Raw genomic sequence first — 14,423 nt, forward strand, 5'->3', positions numbered from 1 at the left:
TAAGGTTTTGGGGGTTGCCTTTTGTGCAGCCACCAAGAACGTGCTATTTCATGGCTGCCCCCCTGCTGCTGCTCGGGCTCGTTGTCACACTTCACAGAGCTAAAATATAATAGGAGCACAACAGCTGATCTCAGGCTGCTGCACTTTTTCAGCACTTGCGGTGCTGTTCCAGCCATCTGACGAGAGCTTCAAAGCCAAGAGCATGGGGATGTTTGTTACGAGGGAGCTGAGGGGGAGGAAAAAAAAAAAAAAAGAATTCATTGCTGTGTCCCCATGAATGTTTTCATGCTTGACAACCTCCCCAGGCAGCCCAAGAAAGGAGGCAAGCAGGCATCTGCAAGCTACGACTCGGATGAGGAGGAGGAAGGGCTGCCCATGACCTATGATGAGAAACGACAGCTCAGCCTGGACATCAACCGCCTGCCCGGGGAGAAGCTGGGCAGGGTGGTTCACATCATCCAGTCCCGGGAACCTTCCCTCAGAGACTCCAATCCCGACGAGATTGAAATAGATTTTGAAACCTTGAAGCCCACAACGTTACGAGAACTGGAGAGATACGTGAAATCTTGTTTACAGAAAAAACAAAGGAAACCGTTTTGTAAGTTACCCTCCCGGGGCTCGTGTTCCCCCCAGCAGCTCCTGGGCTCAGCTTTGGAGTCAGGGCGTGTGCACTGAGATTCTCTTATCCACCCGTTGGGTATGTGATGGCAGGAATCCTTAGAGATTCTTTTCTCCCAAGGAAATGTACAGAAACTTCCTCTTTTTCTCTGTTCTTTCTTCCCATGGTGTCCTGCTGCAGAGACCTGGAGAGCCAATGTGTTCCTCTGCAAGACCTTTATTACTTACCCAGGCTCTGGAAAGCCCTGTAAAGGTTTCAGTCTCATGTCAGGTGTTATGTGCACACTTCTGGAAGGATCAGTTTCTTCTCCTGAATAGTTTAGCATCTAATTAGGAAGGAAACAAAAAAAAAAACGTGGTTGGGATCCAAACCACCGAGGCAATAAATGATTTGCACAAGGTTACCTGGTTACCTGTGGATTCTGGGCGTGTCTGAGTTGTGTATTCACCCCCAAACCGCTCTTCCTGTGTGTCCTGATCACCACATTGCCCTCAGCCTCTGTCAGCTCAGAGGATGAATGTCAGTCTGCTGCTGAGTGCGTGGTTCAGTGTGGGACAGACTTTGTGCCTCGTCCACAGAGCGAATTCCTGCAGCCCATTGAGAGTCCAGCTCCAGCTGGACAAAAATAGCATCACTTACCTGAAGTGCTCCTGGCCCTCTGGTTAAAGGAGTTTTCCTTTAAGATTGTGACACAAAAGCTACTCCTTGCTCTTGCAGAGCATCTCCATTCCTTCCTCACAGCATTTTCAGGAAGGCCTGAGCAAAGCACAGACTTTGGCCTTTCTTTTTGCTTTATTTTTTTTTTTTCCTGAATCCTTCACTGTTGGCATAGCTCAGGGAAGGATTTTCCAGAGTGCTTAGGAACAGGAAGCATCCTTCAATTTTGGAACCAGAGCACACAGTAATACAGACGACCTCAGATGTCCACCCTGTGAGCCTGGCATGCCTGAGCCTGGCTGGACTCCTGTGCTGAGCGTTCCCTCTTAGGACTGTGCTTTCCAGATTTCTTTTTCGTTGTTGTTGCGGTTTTTTTTTAACCATTGCTTTAAAACAGCTCACAGAAATGTAGGTATTTCCTTGCTGGACCAGGCAAAATATCTGGCTCCTGTCTTGTGCCTCCAATCCTGGCCAACACCTGTGTTCAATTACTCCTCCTTTGGAGGAATATTTCCTTTCCTTGGCGATGTGAGTGTTGCTGGTCCCTCTCACCCTTTCCATCCTGATGCAGTTACATTCCAGTTGTCTGCCAGCCTTTGCCTCAGTTGGTTTTTAATTTGCCTTTGTTTGTTTTGTTTTCTGTTTAGAGCAACATAAACCACAGTAGATTCTTGCGTGAGGGGATCGGAAGTTTTAATGGCAGATGCTTTACTCCTGACAACCTTTAATGGGACACTTTATTTTACAGGGCAGAAAACCCATGTAACAATTCTGTAATTACAAATCTGTAATTATTGACCATATAACTGGCTGGTAAGTAACCTGTAATGACAAGGTCAATACACGGATATTTCTATCTTCTAAAATACTTTCCAGAAGACCTCTCTTAAAAAAAAAAAAAAAAAAAAAAAAAGAAATTGCATGTTACAGGATGGTGGTGATTTGATGAGCAAGGCAACGTCAGGTGTTGTCTTCTCTCTGGGATGTGTAGCTGCTGTGTGAGCACTGGACCTTGGCAGTGTCACTGCAGAGTGTGCACACAGATGTACATGCCCTGTAAAATAGTGATGTCCACTCTTTTCCCCCTGCATCCCCCTGCACTTTGAGAAACTCTGCGTTCCTCCCCCCACAGCTGCCAGTGGCAAAAAGCAAGCAGCAAAGTCAAAAGAAGAGTTAGCTCAGGAAAAGAAGAAAGAACTAGAAAAACGGTTACAGGACGTCAGTGGGCAGCTAAACAACAACAAGAAGCCTGCAAAGAAAGGTAACGGCTTTGGGTTTGTGTGGAAACAGCACCCCAAAAGTGGACAGACTTTGTCACAGGGTCAAAACCTCTGCCTGGGGTTTGCCTCTGGGACAGGAGCCCTCAGGGAGTTCCCACTGAGCTGCCCTGTGGGGCTGCTGGTCCCTGGCCAGGTGGAAACTCCTGGGTGGTAAAATAGGAGCTGTCTGGGAGGCAATTCCTGCTCCAGAGGGAGGAGGATCTTCGCTGTGTTAACAGGTGCAGCCCACACCCCAGAGCTTCTAACACATGGGCTTAAAAAATCCCAAACACAGCTCGAGATGCTCCAAAAAGTTCCCCCAGCACAAGCAAAGCTTTCCCCAGGGACATTTCCTCTGCTCAGGGGTGACGCTGCCCCACAGCAGAGATCTCAAGATGCTCCAAAAGCTTCCCCCAGCACTAGCAAAGCTTTCCCCAGGGATATTTCCTGTGCTCAGAGGTGACACTGCCCCACAGCAGAGATCCCAAACTTCCCCAGGTAGCTCAAGATGCTCCAAAAGGTTCCTCCAGCACTAGCAAAGCTTTCCCCAGGGACATTTCCTGTGCTCAGAGGTGACACTGCCCTGCAGCAGAGATCTCAAGATGCTCCAAAAGGTTCCCTCAGCACAAGCAAAGCTTTCCCCAGGGACATTTCCTGTGCTCAGGGGTGACACTGCCCCGCAGCAGAGATCCCAAACTTCCACCCTGCGGGTCCAGCCGGGGGGTGAAGGCTGCGGGCAACCCTTGTGTGTTTCAGTTCCTTGCAAGTAACCACATCCCTGCCTTGTTCCCCGCAGAGAAATCCAGCTCCACTCCCTCCGGAGGCCCCTCCCGGCTGAGCAGCAGCAGCTCCTCGGAGTCGGGGAGCAGCAGCTCCAGCGGCTCCAGCTCGGACAGCAGCGACTCGGAATGAGCTGGGACGCTCGGACACTCGGACACAACCCCCTCCCTGCCCCTGCTCTGCAGCGTCCCCTCCCCTCCTTAACCCCTGCTCTCGGGCCACGGTGGTCAGGTTTTATCCCCTCTCTCTTTTCTCTTGACTCGTTTTTTTTATTTTATTTTTTTTTTTTTTTTAAACTCAGTGTTACAAAAGGTATCTTCCATTTTTTGGGTTTTTTTTTTGGGGGGGGTTGGGGTGGGTAGGGAGGGGGCTGTCTTTTAATAGGTCAAAGATCTTTTGAGTGTGTGTGTGTGTGTGTGACTAGACTTTATGACAAATAGTTCCCTTTGCATAAAGTCTCTAAAATTTACATTTATCTGGAGAAAAATTGGTCGAAAACGGAAGAACTTTTTGAGCTCTTAGCAGGAGATAAATAGAAAATTCTGCAAGGTTTGTAGTACATTTCCCTCCTGGCCCTTCCCCTGTCCCCAGAAGATTCTCTTTTAATAAGCCTGCCTGGCTCACACAAGGTAAAACCCATCTTTTTTAAAAGAAATCTCTGTAAAATGGTACTGTATCTGAAAGATGTTAGCTTTTGAGCTAGTTGGTGTATTTGTTATTAGCACTAGTATTCTTAATCTCCAAGTCTACAGTGTGATGAAAATGTCAGATGCTATCATCTTTTTACATAAAAGCAAAAAAAAAAAAAAAAAAAAAAAAAAATCCAAAAGAATTCTCATGTACTGTGGATTGCTAACATGCTTTTTTAAAAATCTTGGTAGAGGCATAGGCACCTGTTCAGGAAGGTCTTGAGGCGTGAATTTAACTTTTAAGCACACGAGCAATAGAAGTGGTTGCATTTCTTGGTTTTCCACTCAAAAGCTTCACTTTTCCTGGGGATTCATTGGGAAGAAGGGAGCAAGGGACACACTCAAGTTTCTTGGGAATGTTATTTTTACCATTAAACAGATAATTTCCAGGAAATGGACTCTCTCTATGAAAGTTTCCATGGAACTGACAGGAGGGGGTGGGTTTTTTTGGCTGGAAGTTGTCAGCTGGAGCCTGGAGTGCTCCCTGCAGTGACCAGGACAAGTCATGCCCCCATCGCTGGGCACATCTTGGGGATTTTCTCCGTGACAAACACCTCAGCCTGGGCTTAAAATAAAGCAGCACTTGAGCTCCAGCTGAGGCTGAGCTGGCAGGGGAAGTGGAGAGGGATTTTGTGTGCGTTTGGGCTTTTTTTGCTTTTGAGTTTGCTTTGGGGTTTTCTCCCTTCTCCTCATCGTTCTGGCAGCGAGCTCCTAGAAAAGGGGATGCTCCTCCTGTGTCAGGCAGGGTTCGAGTTCCAGGCACTGAAATGTTTTACCTCAATGAGAAGAAGAAAGAGGGGAGGGAGAAGAAAAAAAGAAAAAGCTGATTTTTTTTTTTTTTTTTTTTTTTCTATTTTTTTTCAGTCCAGCCTAACGTTTTGACCTGCACTGCTGCAATACACCCTGGTTTCAGTGTCCCTAATTTCATGTATATACCATGACTTTATTTATTAAACACCATCGATCGTTTAAAATGTAACAAAACCTAACAAAGGCAAAGCTGGGGTTCTGCAGGCCAGCAGAAAGGCAGACCTTTAATGAGGTTTGAACCAGAATAATAAAAAAAACAGACAGAAAAAAAAACCCAACAAAGCAAATAAAAATCCACCACTTTATTTATATACCTTGGACTTCCTACCTACAGGTGCTACAGTCCAGTCTCTTGTGTGTCTGGTGCTCTGTCATGTTTGGTGTGTTCATTTTTAGATTTTTTTTTCCTCTTTTCTTTTCACCCCAGCCCCCTTTTTTCCTGTTTTGTACAGATTTCGGAGACATACACTTCAATACAATTTTATTTGCTCAGTGGTCTTTTTTTCCCCCCCCCTCAATTTTTTTTTTTGTTTTGATAGAACAATGGGGGTTTTATCCTTTTCTAATCCAATTTTAGGAAAACACCAGTTCTATAATTACCTCAAATTTGTAATCTGAGGAGCAGAAGTTTTATTGTAACTTCTTTTTATTGTAAAGGAAAAAAAAATATATATACAGAGTTTAACAGAAAGTTCTGCTTTCCATCTCCAGCACCAGCCCCTAAAACTGCCTCTCTCCTGTGGCTTAGCCCTAAAATTCACCTTCCTGTGCTCTCCCAGCGGTGCAAATTGCTGCAGATTTTATTTTCCCTGCAGGTGAGCGGCCCTGGAGGCCCCTGGAGGCCAGCACATGGTTGGAGCTGGGACAGGAGATGCTGTGCTGGGCTCTGGGGGATGTCCCTGCGCTGGGAATCTCTTGTAGCATCCCCAGGTTTGCACTTCCAGCTGCATCCTTGCTCAGTGTGCTCACCCCCTGCCCATCCGCCACGGGTGATTTCCCGGACGTTTGGGCCTCTCAAAGATCTGCCTCTCAAAATCTGCTGGTGACCAGAGATCCTTTCCCACAGCGTTTGAAAGAAAAATATTCTGGTTTTTACCGAAATTCAGGATTTTTGTTTTCCATTAACAGTGGAGTTAAGTTATGATATTTTTTTTTTTTTTTTAAGTTCTGCCCTCACAAAACCTTCCCCCAGACAGATCCCTGGTAATATATTTTCAGAATTTACTATGAGGAAATGTAATATTCACCTAATTAAGAGCTTGGGTTTCTTTTTAACGGGGTTGGGTTTCACCTGTGTTTCTCCTGTTGCCTGCAACTTGAATGATCAAAACCAAGGAATATTTTAAGGAATGATTGCAACCAACTCACTGCCACGGCATTTGGATAAACAAACTCCCAGTTCTCCCTTCCTGGGACCTTTTCCTGCATGCCTGACCCCGAGCCGTGGCGGTGGCTTCTGTGGGGAGGACGAACCGGAGGCGACAGCATCGCTGCCACAAAAAAAAAAAAAAAAAAGGGAATTTCAGCTCTGTCACCATCCTCTGACACCAGGAGCAGCTCCTGGAACACACAGACGCCCCTCAAGCGCTGTCCCACCAAAATTGAGTTGGGAAAGTTGGAGCCCAGAGGTGCGAAGCGATGGGAGAAGGCGCTGGAGGAGGATCCCTGTTTGAGCTGCAAACCCATCCCAGCCTGGGGGTTTTCAAGGAAAAGAACCTGCCGAGGCCACCACGGGATGGGAAAAACCTCCTGCACACGTCTCTGATCCACCGGCTGCAACTCGGGCTCCCGCGTTTTGGGAAGGTGGGCGCGGAAGGAGAGGCGTTCCCAACAAAAGGGAGCAAGGAGAAATCCATTTCGGCGCCACTGAGGGAAGAATTTGGTGACTCCCAAATGTTGTCCTTCCACTTGTCCATTCCCAGCTTCTTTGTAGTGCTCATTATCCCCACCACGTCCATGGGGGTGCCTCCTGTACATCCCGAGCTTCTCCAGGAAAGAAAAGATGTTTCCAGTCCGGAGTAAGCAGCAGCAGTCCTGAACGAGTTGGGAACTGAACCAACAGAGCATTTATTTATCTGGGTTTTATTGCATGACACGTCAGTGCAGATGTCACGGAATAACTTGGGAACGATCAAACACACGACGTTTGAAAGAACATTTTTAAACTTAAGGATTAAAAAAAAAAAAAGAAAAAAAAAAGAAAAAAAAATTAAAATTTTTATGGTAGAATTTTTCTTGAAGGAACAAAGTTTAACTTTGTTTTCCAGGGGAAACTTCACTGAAATCAGTATGATTTCATATGTATGCATACACACAGAGTTTTATTGAAACTGCTTTTTTTTCGGACAAAAAAAAAAAAAAACCAAACAAAAAACCCTGTTTTGACAAAAATATCTGACCAGACCTTTCTCGATCAACCAGCATTACTGCACCTTTTAAAAACTTTGTGAACCTTTTCTCTGATTGTAAACTCAGCCTGTCTCGTGGCTCAGTGGGACCAGAGGGAGATCCCCACCCCAGCGACCGAAGGAGTCTCTCAGCTCTCTGCACGCCCCGTGTGTCGTCTACACAACAAAACCGTTCCAGTTTTTGTGCTGATGCCGTTTGGACCTTGCCTACCCGCAGGGTTTGGGAGCGTAGGAGTGATGTTTCAGGGCTGTGTCACTGCTGGGAGGGTGGTGACCCCCAAACACAAATGTAATTTCTGTGTGTGGAAATCCACAGCTGAGTTCCCCCTGAGCTCTGTTCCCTGTTGTCTGCGTGGTGGAAGCAGAGTGCAGTTACCTAATCTAGTTCTTTCTCTGCTTTGGGGACTTTTAGACCGATTTTTGGGGTTTTTTTTCCTTGTTTTGAAAGGAATGGTGTTTTTTTCAAGCTGGGGTTGGAGCTGAGGGGAAGGGATCGGGGCATAACGAAGACAAACCACAACTTTTTTGGTACTGGATTTTAAATTCTCAGTCTCTTCTCAACCTTGAGCAGTTACCACTAGGGCTAACTGTGGGCAGGCTCTGCATCAGTAAAGAGAAATTTAGGATTCCTTCCACAGCAGCGTTACCTTGCTTGAGCTGCATTTTGTAAAGAAAATGGTATTTGCATATCTTTTTAAAATGTCATTTTTAAAAAAGAAATTAAGCCACCGGCTAGGATTTGACACAGGCCACATAGAACACAGCCCTGATACTGGCATAACCAATCCAGAAAGATTTGTTGTTGTATTTTTTGTTTTGTTATTTTGGGTTTTTTTTAAAAAATATTTAAAAGAAAAAATTGTTACTTTTCTGTATGATGTGCATGCAAATTTACCGTAACTCTTTTTCTTAAAACTTTTTAGTGCCATTTCTAGTATATTCCTGTAAATGTCAGTTATTGAAAAGAAATGAGTCAATGTAAGTAGTTTAGCTTGTTTATTGCAAATTGCTGGCCTCAAACAAAACAATTAAAAAAAAAAAAAAAAAGAGTTAGAAAGTAATCTTTGATGTTACTGGTAATCACGGACCCTGGTCCTGGGGCATTCGTTTTGTTTTCATAATAAAAAGAAAAATTGTTTGGTGTGTGCAGTTTGATCCCATATTTTCCCCTCTCCTCATCTTTTCCAGGTGTGGCACTCAGACCCGGACTGAGCAGTGCCAAACATCAGGATATTGAATCCTGGTGCCACGAGTCCTGGGATAATTTGGAAATTGTTTTGGGGGATGTCACACCCAAAGAGCCGACTGCCTTCAGAGCAGGGGCAGCCTCTGGGGTGTCTGAACCACAGCTGAGTGCCTGGAATAAAACCACTTTAAATCCCCTTTTTTTCCTTTTGGTGAGGGAAATTCAGCTGCTCCCACGTCCCGGGGCAGCCGAGGAAGGGCTTGAACTCTTAAATTCTGTGAGAATCCCTCCTGAATGAGGTAAGTTGGGCTGAAAGGAGATCGGATTTCACCCAGGGGCTTCTTGGAAGTCACCAGGACCTGCAGGAAGCAGAGAGACTTTGTCACCTGCTCCGGCAGCCAGGGCTGGCTGCGGGAGCTCAGGGTGACCTGGAGAGGGGGGCTGGAGCAGCTGGTGCCGGTGCCAGCACAGTCCTGGCATTGCTGTGCGGGGGCCAGGATCTATTTTGGTCAGCAGAGAGGACCGGGGTTGGTTTTGCAGGTTGGTTTTGCTGTGTGTGAGCTGGGGTTACCACAGCCAGGCTGCCCCAGCGTTCGTCTTTCCCTAACCCTGTTCCTGCTCGCTGCTTTTCCCAGGCAGCATCTCCAAGGCTTCAGCAAACCCCGAGTTTCATTTTGCTCCTGCACCAGTGCCACTCCCCCACCCAGGGGCTGTTTGTCCGACGTGTCCCCTAAAGAATCTCCTGAGAGGCAGGTGAGGATGTTTCTGGAGCAGTTACAGGTGAGGAATTGCTCGGGGCAGCAGGCAGAGCTGTTCCTTCAGCCTGGGAGGAGGTTGAGGACACGCAGGACACGACTGAGATTCCTCTCCCTGGTCATGCCTCGAGTCCTGGGCCAGGTCTGCAGGAGGGACATTGAGGGGCTGGAGTGAGTCCAGAGAAGGGTCTGGAAAATCTGTGCTGTGAGGAGCTGAGGGGGCTCAGCCTGGAGGAAAAGGAGGCTCAGGGAAGGGAAGAAGAGCTCTTCTTGCTCTCTCCAGCTGCCTAAAACAAGGCTGTGAGGTGGGGTTTGGTCTCTCCCAGGACAAGAGGGAACAGCCCCAAGCTGCATCAGGGGAGGTTCAGGTTGGACATCAGGAGCAATTCCTTCAAGGAAAGGCTGCTCAGGCCTTGGAAGGGGCTGCCCAAGGAGGTTTGGAGTGCCCAAGGAAGGCCTGGATGTGGCACTCGGGGGACAAGGTGGGGATTGCTCACAGGCTGGAAGTGACAAGCTCCGAGGTGTTTTCCCACCTTGATAATTCCCTGATTCAGTGTGACATCCGAAGGCTTTCCTCACCCCTGAGTGCTGCTGGCCTTGGGGAGCTGGAGGAGCAGCTCCCAGTGCAGTGCTGTGGCTTGGGAGCCCCCCAATAACGGAGGGGATTCCTCCCTCCCAAGTGGGGAATGCCAAAAGCTGTCACCTGTGCCAGAGCCGTGGACGTGCGGGGGGGAAAAGAGCCGCTCCCAAAGCTGCATTCAAACCGTTTTAATGCACTTTATCAAAGAGGCTACAACAGAGCTTGAAACAAGCGCATCACCACCACACAGCTGGCTCACAGGAACAGCCACAGCAGCCACTCCACAACCCTGCTGTGACCAGGGACACACAGAAATGGAGAACTACAGTCACGTTCACAGAGATGGAAGGACAACTCATCCTCTTCTTCCTGCGCTGTCACATCCAGCCTCCATCCTGGAAGAATTTATGCACATTCTTACGGGTTTAGTCTTGTACAGTCCAATCAACACTCTGCAAAATAACTGAATTTTGGTTTACCAGCCACGTTAACAAAAAGAGAGTGATTATACCCAAAATAAGCATCTTCCTTACTGAAATTAAAAAAGAAAATAAGCGTTGGGTTTCTTTTTTTTTCTATAAGAAAAGAAAACGAACAGCTGGTTTGGGGGATGTGCTGTTCCTTAAACTCCCAGAGTTCACGTGCTGCCCAGGGCTGGCCTGGAACCCACCTCTCCCGCAGTTCCCAGGGCAGCTCTGGGCCCAGCCTCCTGCCTGTTTGAGTAAATAATCTCCTGTTCACTCAGCCAAGAACTGGAGGCCCAGGTGGGTCACACATCCCTGGCAATGCTCCCCCGGCACCCTGCCGAGCCTCGCTGGCTTTGTGAACCTCACTGAACGCCTTCACCCGGCTGAAAAGCATTTATTCACTGAACTGCTTCTCCTCCAGAGCTAGTCCCGACAAAACCAAGAGGGTGATTTGTGTGCAGAGCAATGCACGGGTCTGCAAAGCAGCGAGGTCCAGCAGGTTTAAATCTACGAGCACACACACACACGAGGTATCACACACCAACACATGCAGAAAATAGTGCTTTTAAAAAACCAGCGAGCTGCCTGTGGTTTGCAGTGCTATGGAGCAGGGCTGGGTACACCAAAGCTCTATGATTTCACTCTGCAACAGGTGTGTTGTGCTCAGTACATTGAGTTCAGCAAGGCTGAGTGCCCGTGTGTTGGTTGTAGCATTTCACCCACTCACGGGAGAGGTGGAAGAGATTCTTCACTGTAATTTAAAAAAAAAAAAAAAAAAAATTAAATAAATAAAGTGCTTAGGGAAAAAAATGCAAAGGAGGTTGTAGATAAATAGAACAGAAGTAACGACTGTGCCTAATAATAGGCAAGTAAATAATCCATCCTGAAGCTGACATCAAATGCTGATTTGCCTGGAGCTAAGCCTGTGCCCAGGCACTGCTGGGTTGGACACAGGGCCCAGGCAGGACAGAAAGGGCAGAGCCCTGAAGAAGAACTTTCATGCTGAACCCTGGGCACATAATTCACACCCCTGGAAGTGGTAGTTTCGTTTTTAACAAAGATTCAGGTGCTCGTTGCTGGGCTGAGTTTCTCAGCGTGACCTTGCCTCGAGCAAGTCAGGATTCAACAGAAACTGAAACCTGCGAGCAGCAGCCTCTGTGCCCAAGCAGGGCAGTGCTTCTCCTTCCTAAAATCCTCCAGTTAATCCAAAAAAATCCCAGACACGACTTCTAAAATACATGCACCAAACCTACAATCCAACCTGAACTAGAAGTTAAACCCTTCCAAAGCTACTGCATGCGTTAAAAACTTGAATGCAAAGCAAACTCCAAAGCGGCCTCTTTCCTTCTGTGCCCCACCTCAGGAGTGGCTCTGTGCCGTGCAGGAGTTTCCCCGTGCCCCTCAGGATATGCGTGTATTTACAGGGGTTTCCTGCTGTTGCTTTCCTGGGCCTGTCCCTCCCTTTCAGGCGGTTCCTGAGGCTGGGGCAGGGATCTGTGTGAAAGGAATCAGCTCCCCTGACTCCAGAGCTCCTGTAATTTCCATGCTCCCGCACTGTGGGATCAGAGAGGGCCCCTTGCTTTGCACAAAACCCCAGCACACCTTTCCTACCCGGTGCTCTGAAGGCTCGGATTAAATTCTCAACACATCCTCCGCCTGTTCCCACAATAAACCGCTCCATTCCCTGGCTGGAGGAGACCACTCCAGGGCAGCAATTAAAGGGAGACGGGGCAAACAGAACGAAGTAACGGCCAGATGGGTTTGGAGATCAACACCTTAAAACCACAGCCTTGATGGGCAGAGACCTGTGCTGGCCTCTGTCCCACCAGCATTCCCAGAGCTCTGGAAATGCACCAGGACTGGCCAGGGAGGGTGGCTGGGGACGGTGCCCAAGTGCCAGCGGGTGTTTCTCAGGGCACGAGAGCCACTTACAAGCAACACACGGCCCAGCACAGCCAAGATGCTGGGCAGCACCAGGCTCGAGAGCTCCCCAGCGAGAGCGGGTTTGTTGTACACGCTCAGCGACACGCAGGATGGGAGTCTGGAAACGGGCGAAACCAAACAGAAACAACCCCACTTCATCCTCCCCGGCCCCTCCTGGAAACGCCGCTTCCCGCGCACACCCCCACCTCCCCCAGCTCTGCTTCCTCTCCACGCGGCGATTCCCGCGGGGAATTACATCACGGAGCAAAACTTGGACTGCCCCGTGTCCCTGGAGACATCCAGCTTGTTTTTGTCCCGCACCAGGATGGCTTCGTTGCCGTACTGCGAGTACCACATGCTCCTGCTGCGGCTCAGGTAGGTGTTGGGGGGAGCTGACTCCAGTTTCTGCTGCTGCTGCTGCCAGATGAGCAGGGAGGTGTCCCGGTACCTCAGGCGGGCGTAGCCCTCGGACAAGGCTTTCTCGGGCAGGGGCACCCTGCCGTTCATCACCGTGTCGCTCATCTGCCCCAGCAGAGCTCCAGCAACAGGAGCTCCTTCCCAACGGCCCCGAAAAAAACCCCGCCGGGCCCGTCCAGGTCGATGGCTGCTGCTTGGAGCTCAAGGGAGAACATCCCAAGGGACGGCTCTCGGCATCCGCGAGCTGCTGGCACCGCTCAGGAGAGGGAGCGGGGCCCCCAAAATCACAGCAGGCAGCCTGGCCTCGCTTCAAACCCACGCCAGGACTTCCCACAGCTCATCCGGCGGTGCTGGCGCTGCGTGTTCGGCTCCGGGAAGGGCCCACGCGTGCTGTTTGCTGTCAGTCGGTCCATCCAGCGTCTCCATCGGCGGCTCTGAGGCCGAGCGGGACAGGCCGAGCGGGACAGGCCGAGCTGAATTCCCCGCAGCACGGCTCCCGAGGCCGCGGGGAGGTTCCGAGCCCGGAGGTCAGCGGTGCCCGGGCCCGTGCAGGGCCTCTCCCCCGCCGACGGACGGCGGCCCGGCACGGCCCGTGCTCAGGGATGCGGGAGGATGCAGGAGATGCTGCCCGGCCCCGCTCGTGGTACCCGAGCTGGGGCGGGGGGAGTCCCGGCACCTCCCGCCGGCACCTGCGGGGCACAGCGGGGTCACCCCACGGGCTGGCAGCGGGGGTCCCCGCCCCGCCAGCCCCCCTCCTTTCCGTGCCCCCCAAGTCCCGCCCGTCCCCAGACCCTTCCGCCGGCACCGCGCCCGGTCCGCCGCGCCCCCCGCACCCCCCGGCCCTGCCCGCCCCGAGCGGGGATCCCACACCGCCCTTCCCACACCGGCCCCCCGAGGGTCCCCGGCGTCCCCCGAGCCCCCCGGCCCCACCGTGCTGCGCTGCCCGGCCCGGCCCGGCCCGGCCCCGCTGCGCTCGGCGGAGCGGCCGCGGAGGCTCCGCCCGCCGTGATGCGCTCGGGAGGAGCCAGGGCCGGGGCGGGGGCAGCGGCGGGGACGGGACCGACAGCCCGGGGGGGCGTGGGGATGGCAGCGGGGCACCCCGAGTGGGTCCGGAGATGGCAGTGGGGCACCCCGAGTGGGTCCGGGGATGGCAGTGAGGTATCCTGAGTAAGATGTGTAGGTCCGGGGATGGCAGTGGGGCACCCCGAGTGGGTCCGGGGATGGCAGTGGGGCTCCCCACTGTGGATTTGTGGGTCCAGGGATGGCAGTGGGGCACCCCGAGTGGGTGAGTGGGTCCGGAGATGGCAGTGGGGCACCCCGAGTGGGTCCGGGGATGGCAGTGGGGCTCCCCACTGTGGATTTGTGGGTCCAGGGATGGCAGAGAGGTATCCTGAGTGAGATGTGCAGGTCCGGGGATGGCAGTGGGGCACCAAAAGGTGGGTGCGGGTATGTGGGCTGTGATATTGGGCTCCGCACTTTGGATGCGTGGGTCCGGAGATGGCAGTGGGGCTCCCCACGGTGGATTTATGGGTCCGGAGGTGGCAGTAGGGCTCCCCACGGTGGATTTATAGGTCCGGAGATGGCAGTGGGGCTCCCCACGGTGGATTTATAGGTCCGGAGATGGCAGTGGGGCTCCCCACGGTGGATTTATAGGTCCGGAGGTGGCAGTAGGGCTCCCCACGGTGGATTTATGGGTCCGGAGGTGGCAGTAGGGCTCCCCACGGTGGATTTATGGGTCCGGAGGTGGCAGTAGGGCTCCCCACGGTGGATTTGTGGGGCCGGAGATGGCAGTGAAGCCCCCGCAGTGGGTGCCAGAGTCCCTCGGGTGTCACCCAGCTCAGTGTTTTACGGGGACTCCCAGTCCAGCGTGTGC

The 14,423-nt window shown here is 51.1% G+C and overlaps 2 protein-coding genes across 2 annotated transcripts in view; one reads left to right on the forward strand and one right to left on the reverse strand.

Annotated features, from left to right (window-relative positions):
- BRD3 (bromodomain containing 3) overlaps nt 1-3,640 on the forward strand; it is a 31,428-nt gene extending 27,788 nt beyond the window's left edge. The window contains exons 10-12 of the mRNA XM_040083035.2: nt 306-598; nt 2,409-2,537; nt 3,332-3,640. Of these exons, the coding sequence (XP_039938969.1) occupies nt 306-598; nt 2,409-2,537; nt 3,332-3,447 (538 nt within the window). The 3' untranslated portion in view covers nt 3,448-3,640. The remainder of the gene's footprint in view (nt 1-305; nt 599-2,408; nt 2,538-3,331) is intronic.
- Nucleotides 3,641-9,916: 6,276 nt separating this feature from the next.
- On the reverse strand, nt 9,917-13,239 carry BRD3OS (BRD3 opposite strand). The gene has a single exon (XM_040083058.1). It carries the CDS (start codon nt 12,653-12,655, stop codon nt 12,386-12,388), a length of 270 nt encoding a protein of 89 aa, XP_039938992.1. The 5' UTR covers nt 12,656-13,239; the 3' UTR covers nt 9,917-12,385.
- Nucleotides 13,240-14,423: the final 1,184 nt, after the last annotated feature.

The sequence above is a fragment of the Hirundo rustica genome, chromosome 20 (assembly GCF_015227805.2).
Source record: "Hirundo rustica isolate bHirRus1 chromosome 20, bHirRus1.pri.v3, whole genome shotgun sequence".
Classification (NCBI taxonomy): domain Eukaryota; kingdom Metazoa; phylum Chordata; class Aves; order Passeriformes; family Hirundinidae; genus Hirundo; species Hirundo rustica.

Excerpts from the sequence above, each read along its gene's own strand:
- BRD3OS (XM_040083058.1), bottom strand. The coding sequence starts at position 12,655 with ATGAGCGACACGGTGATGAACGGCAGGGTGCCCCTGCCCGAGAAAGCC.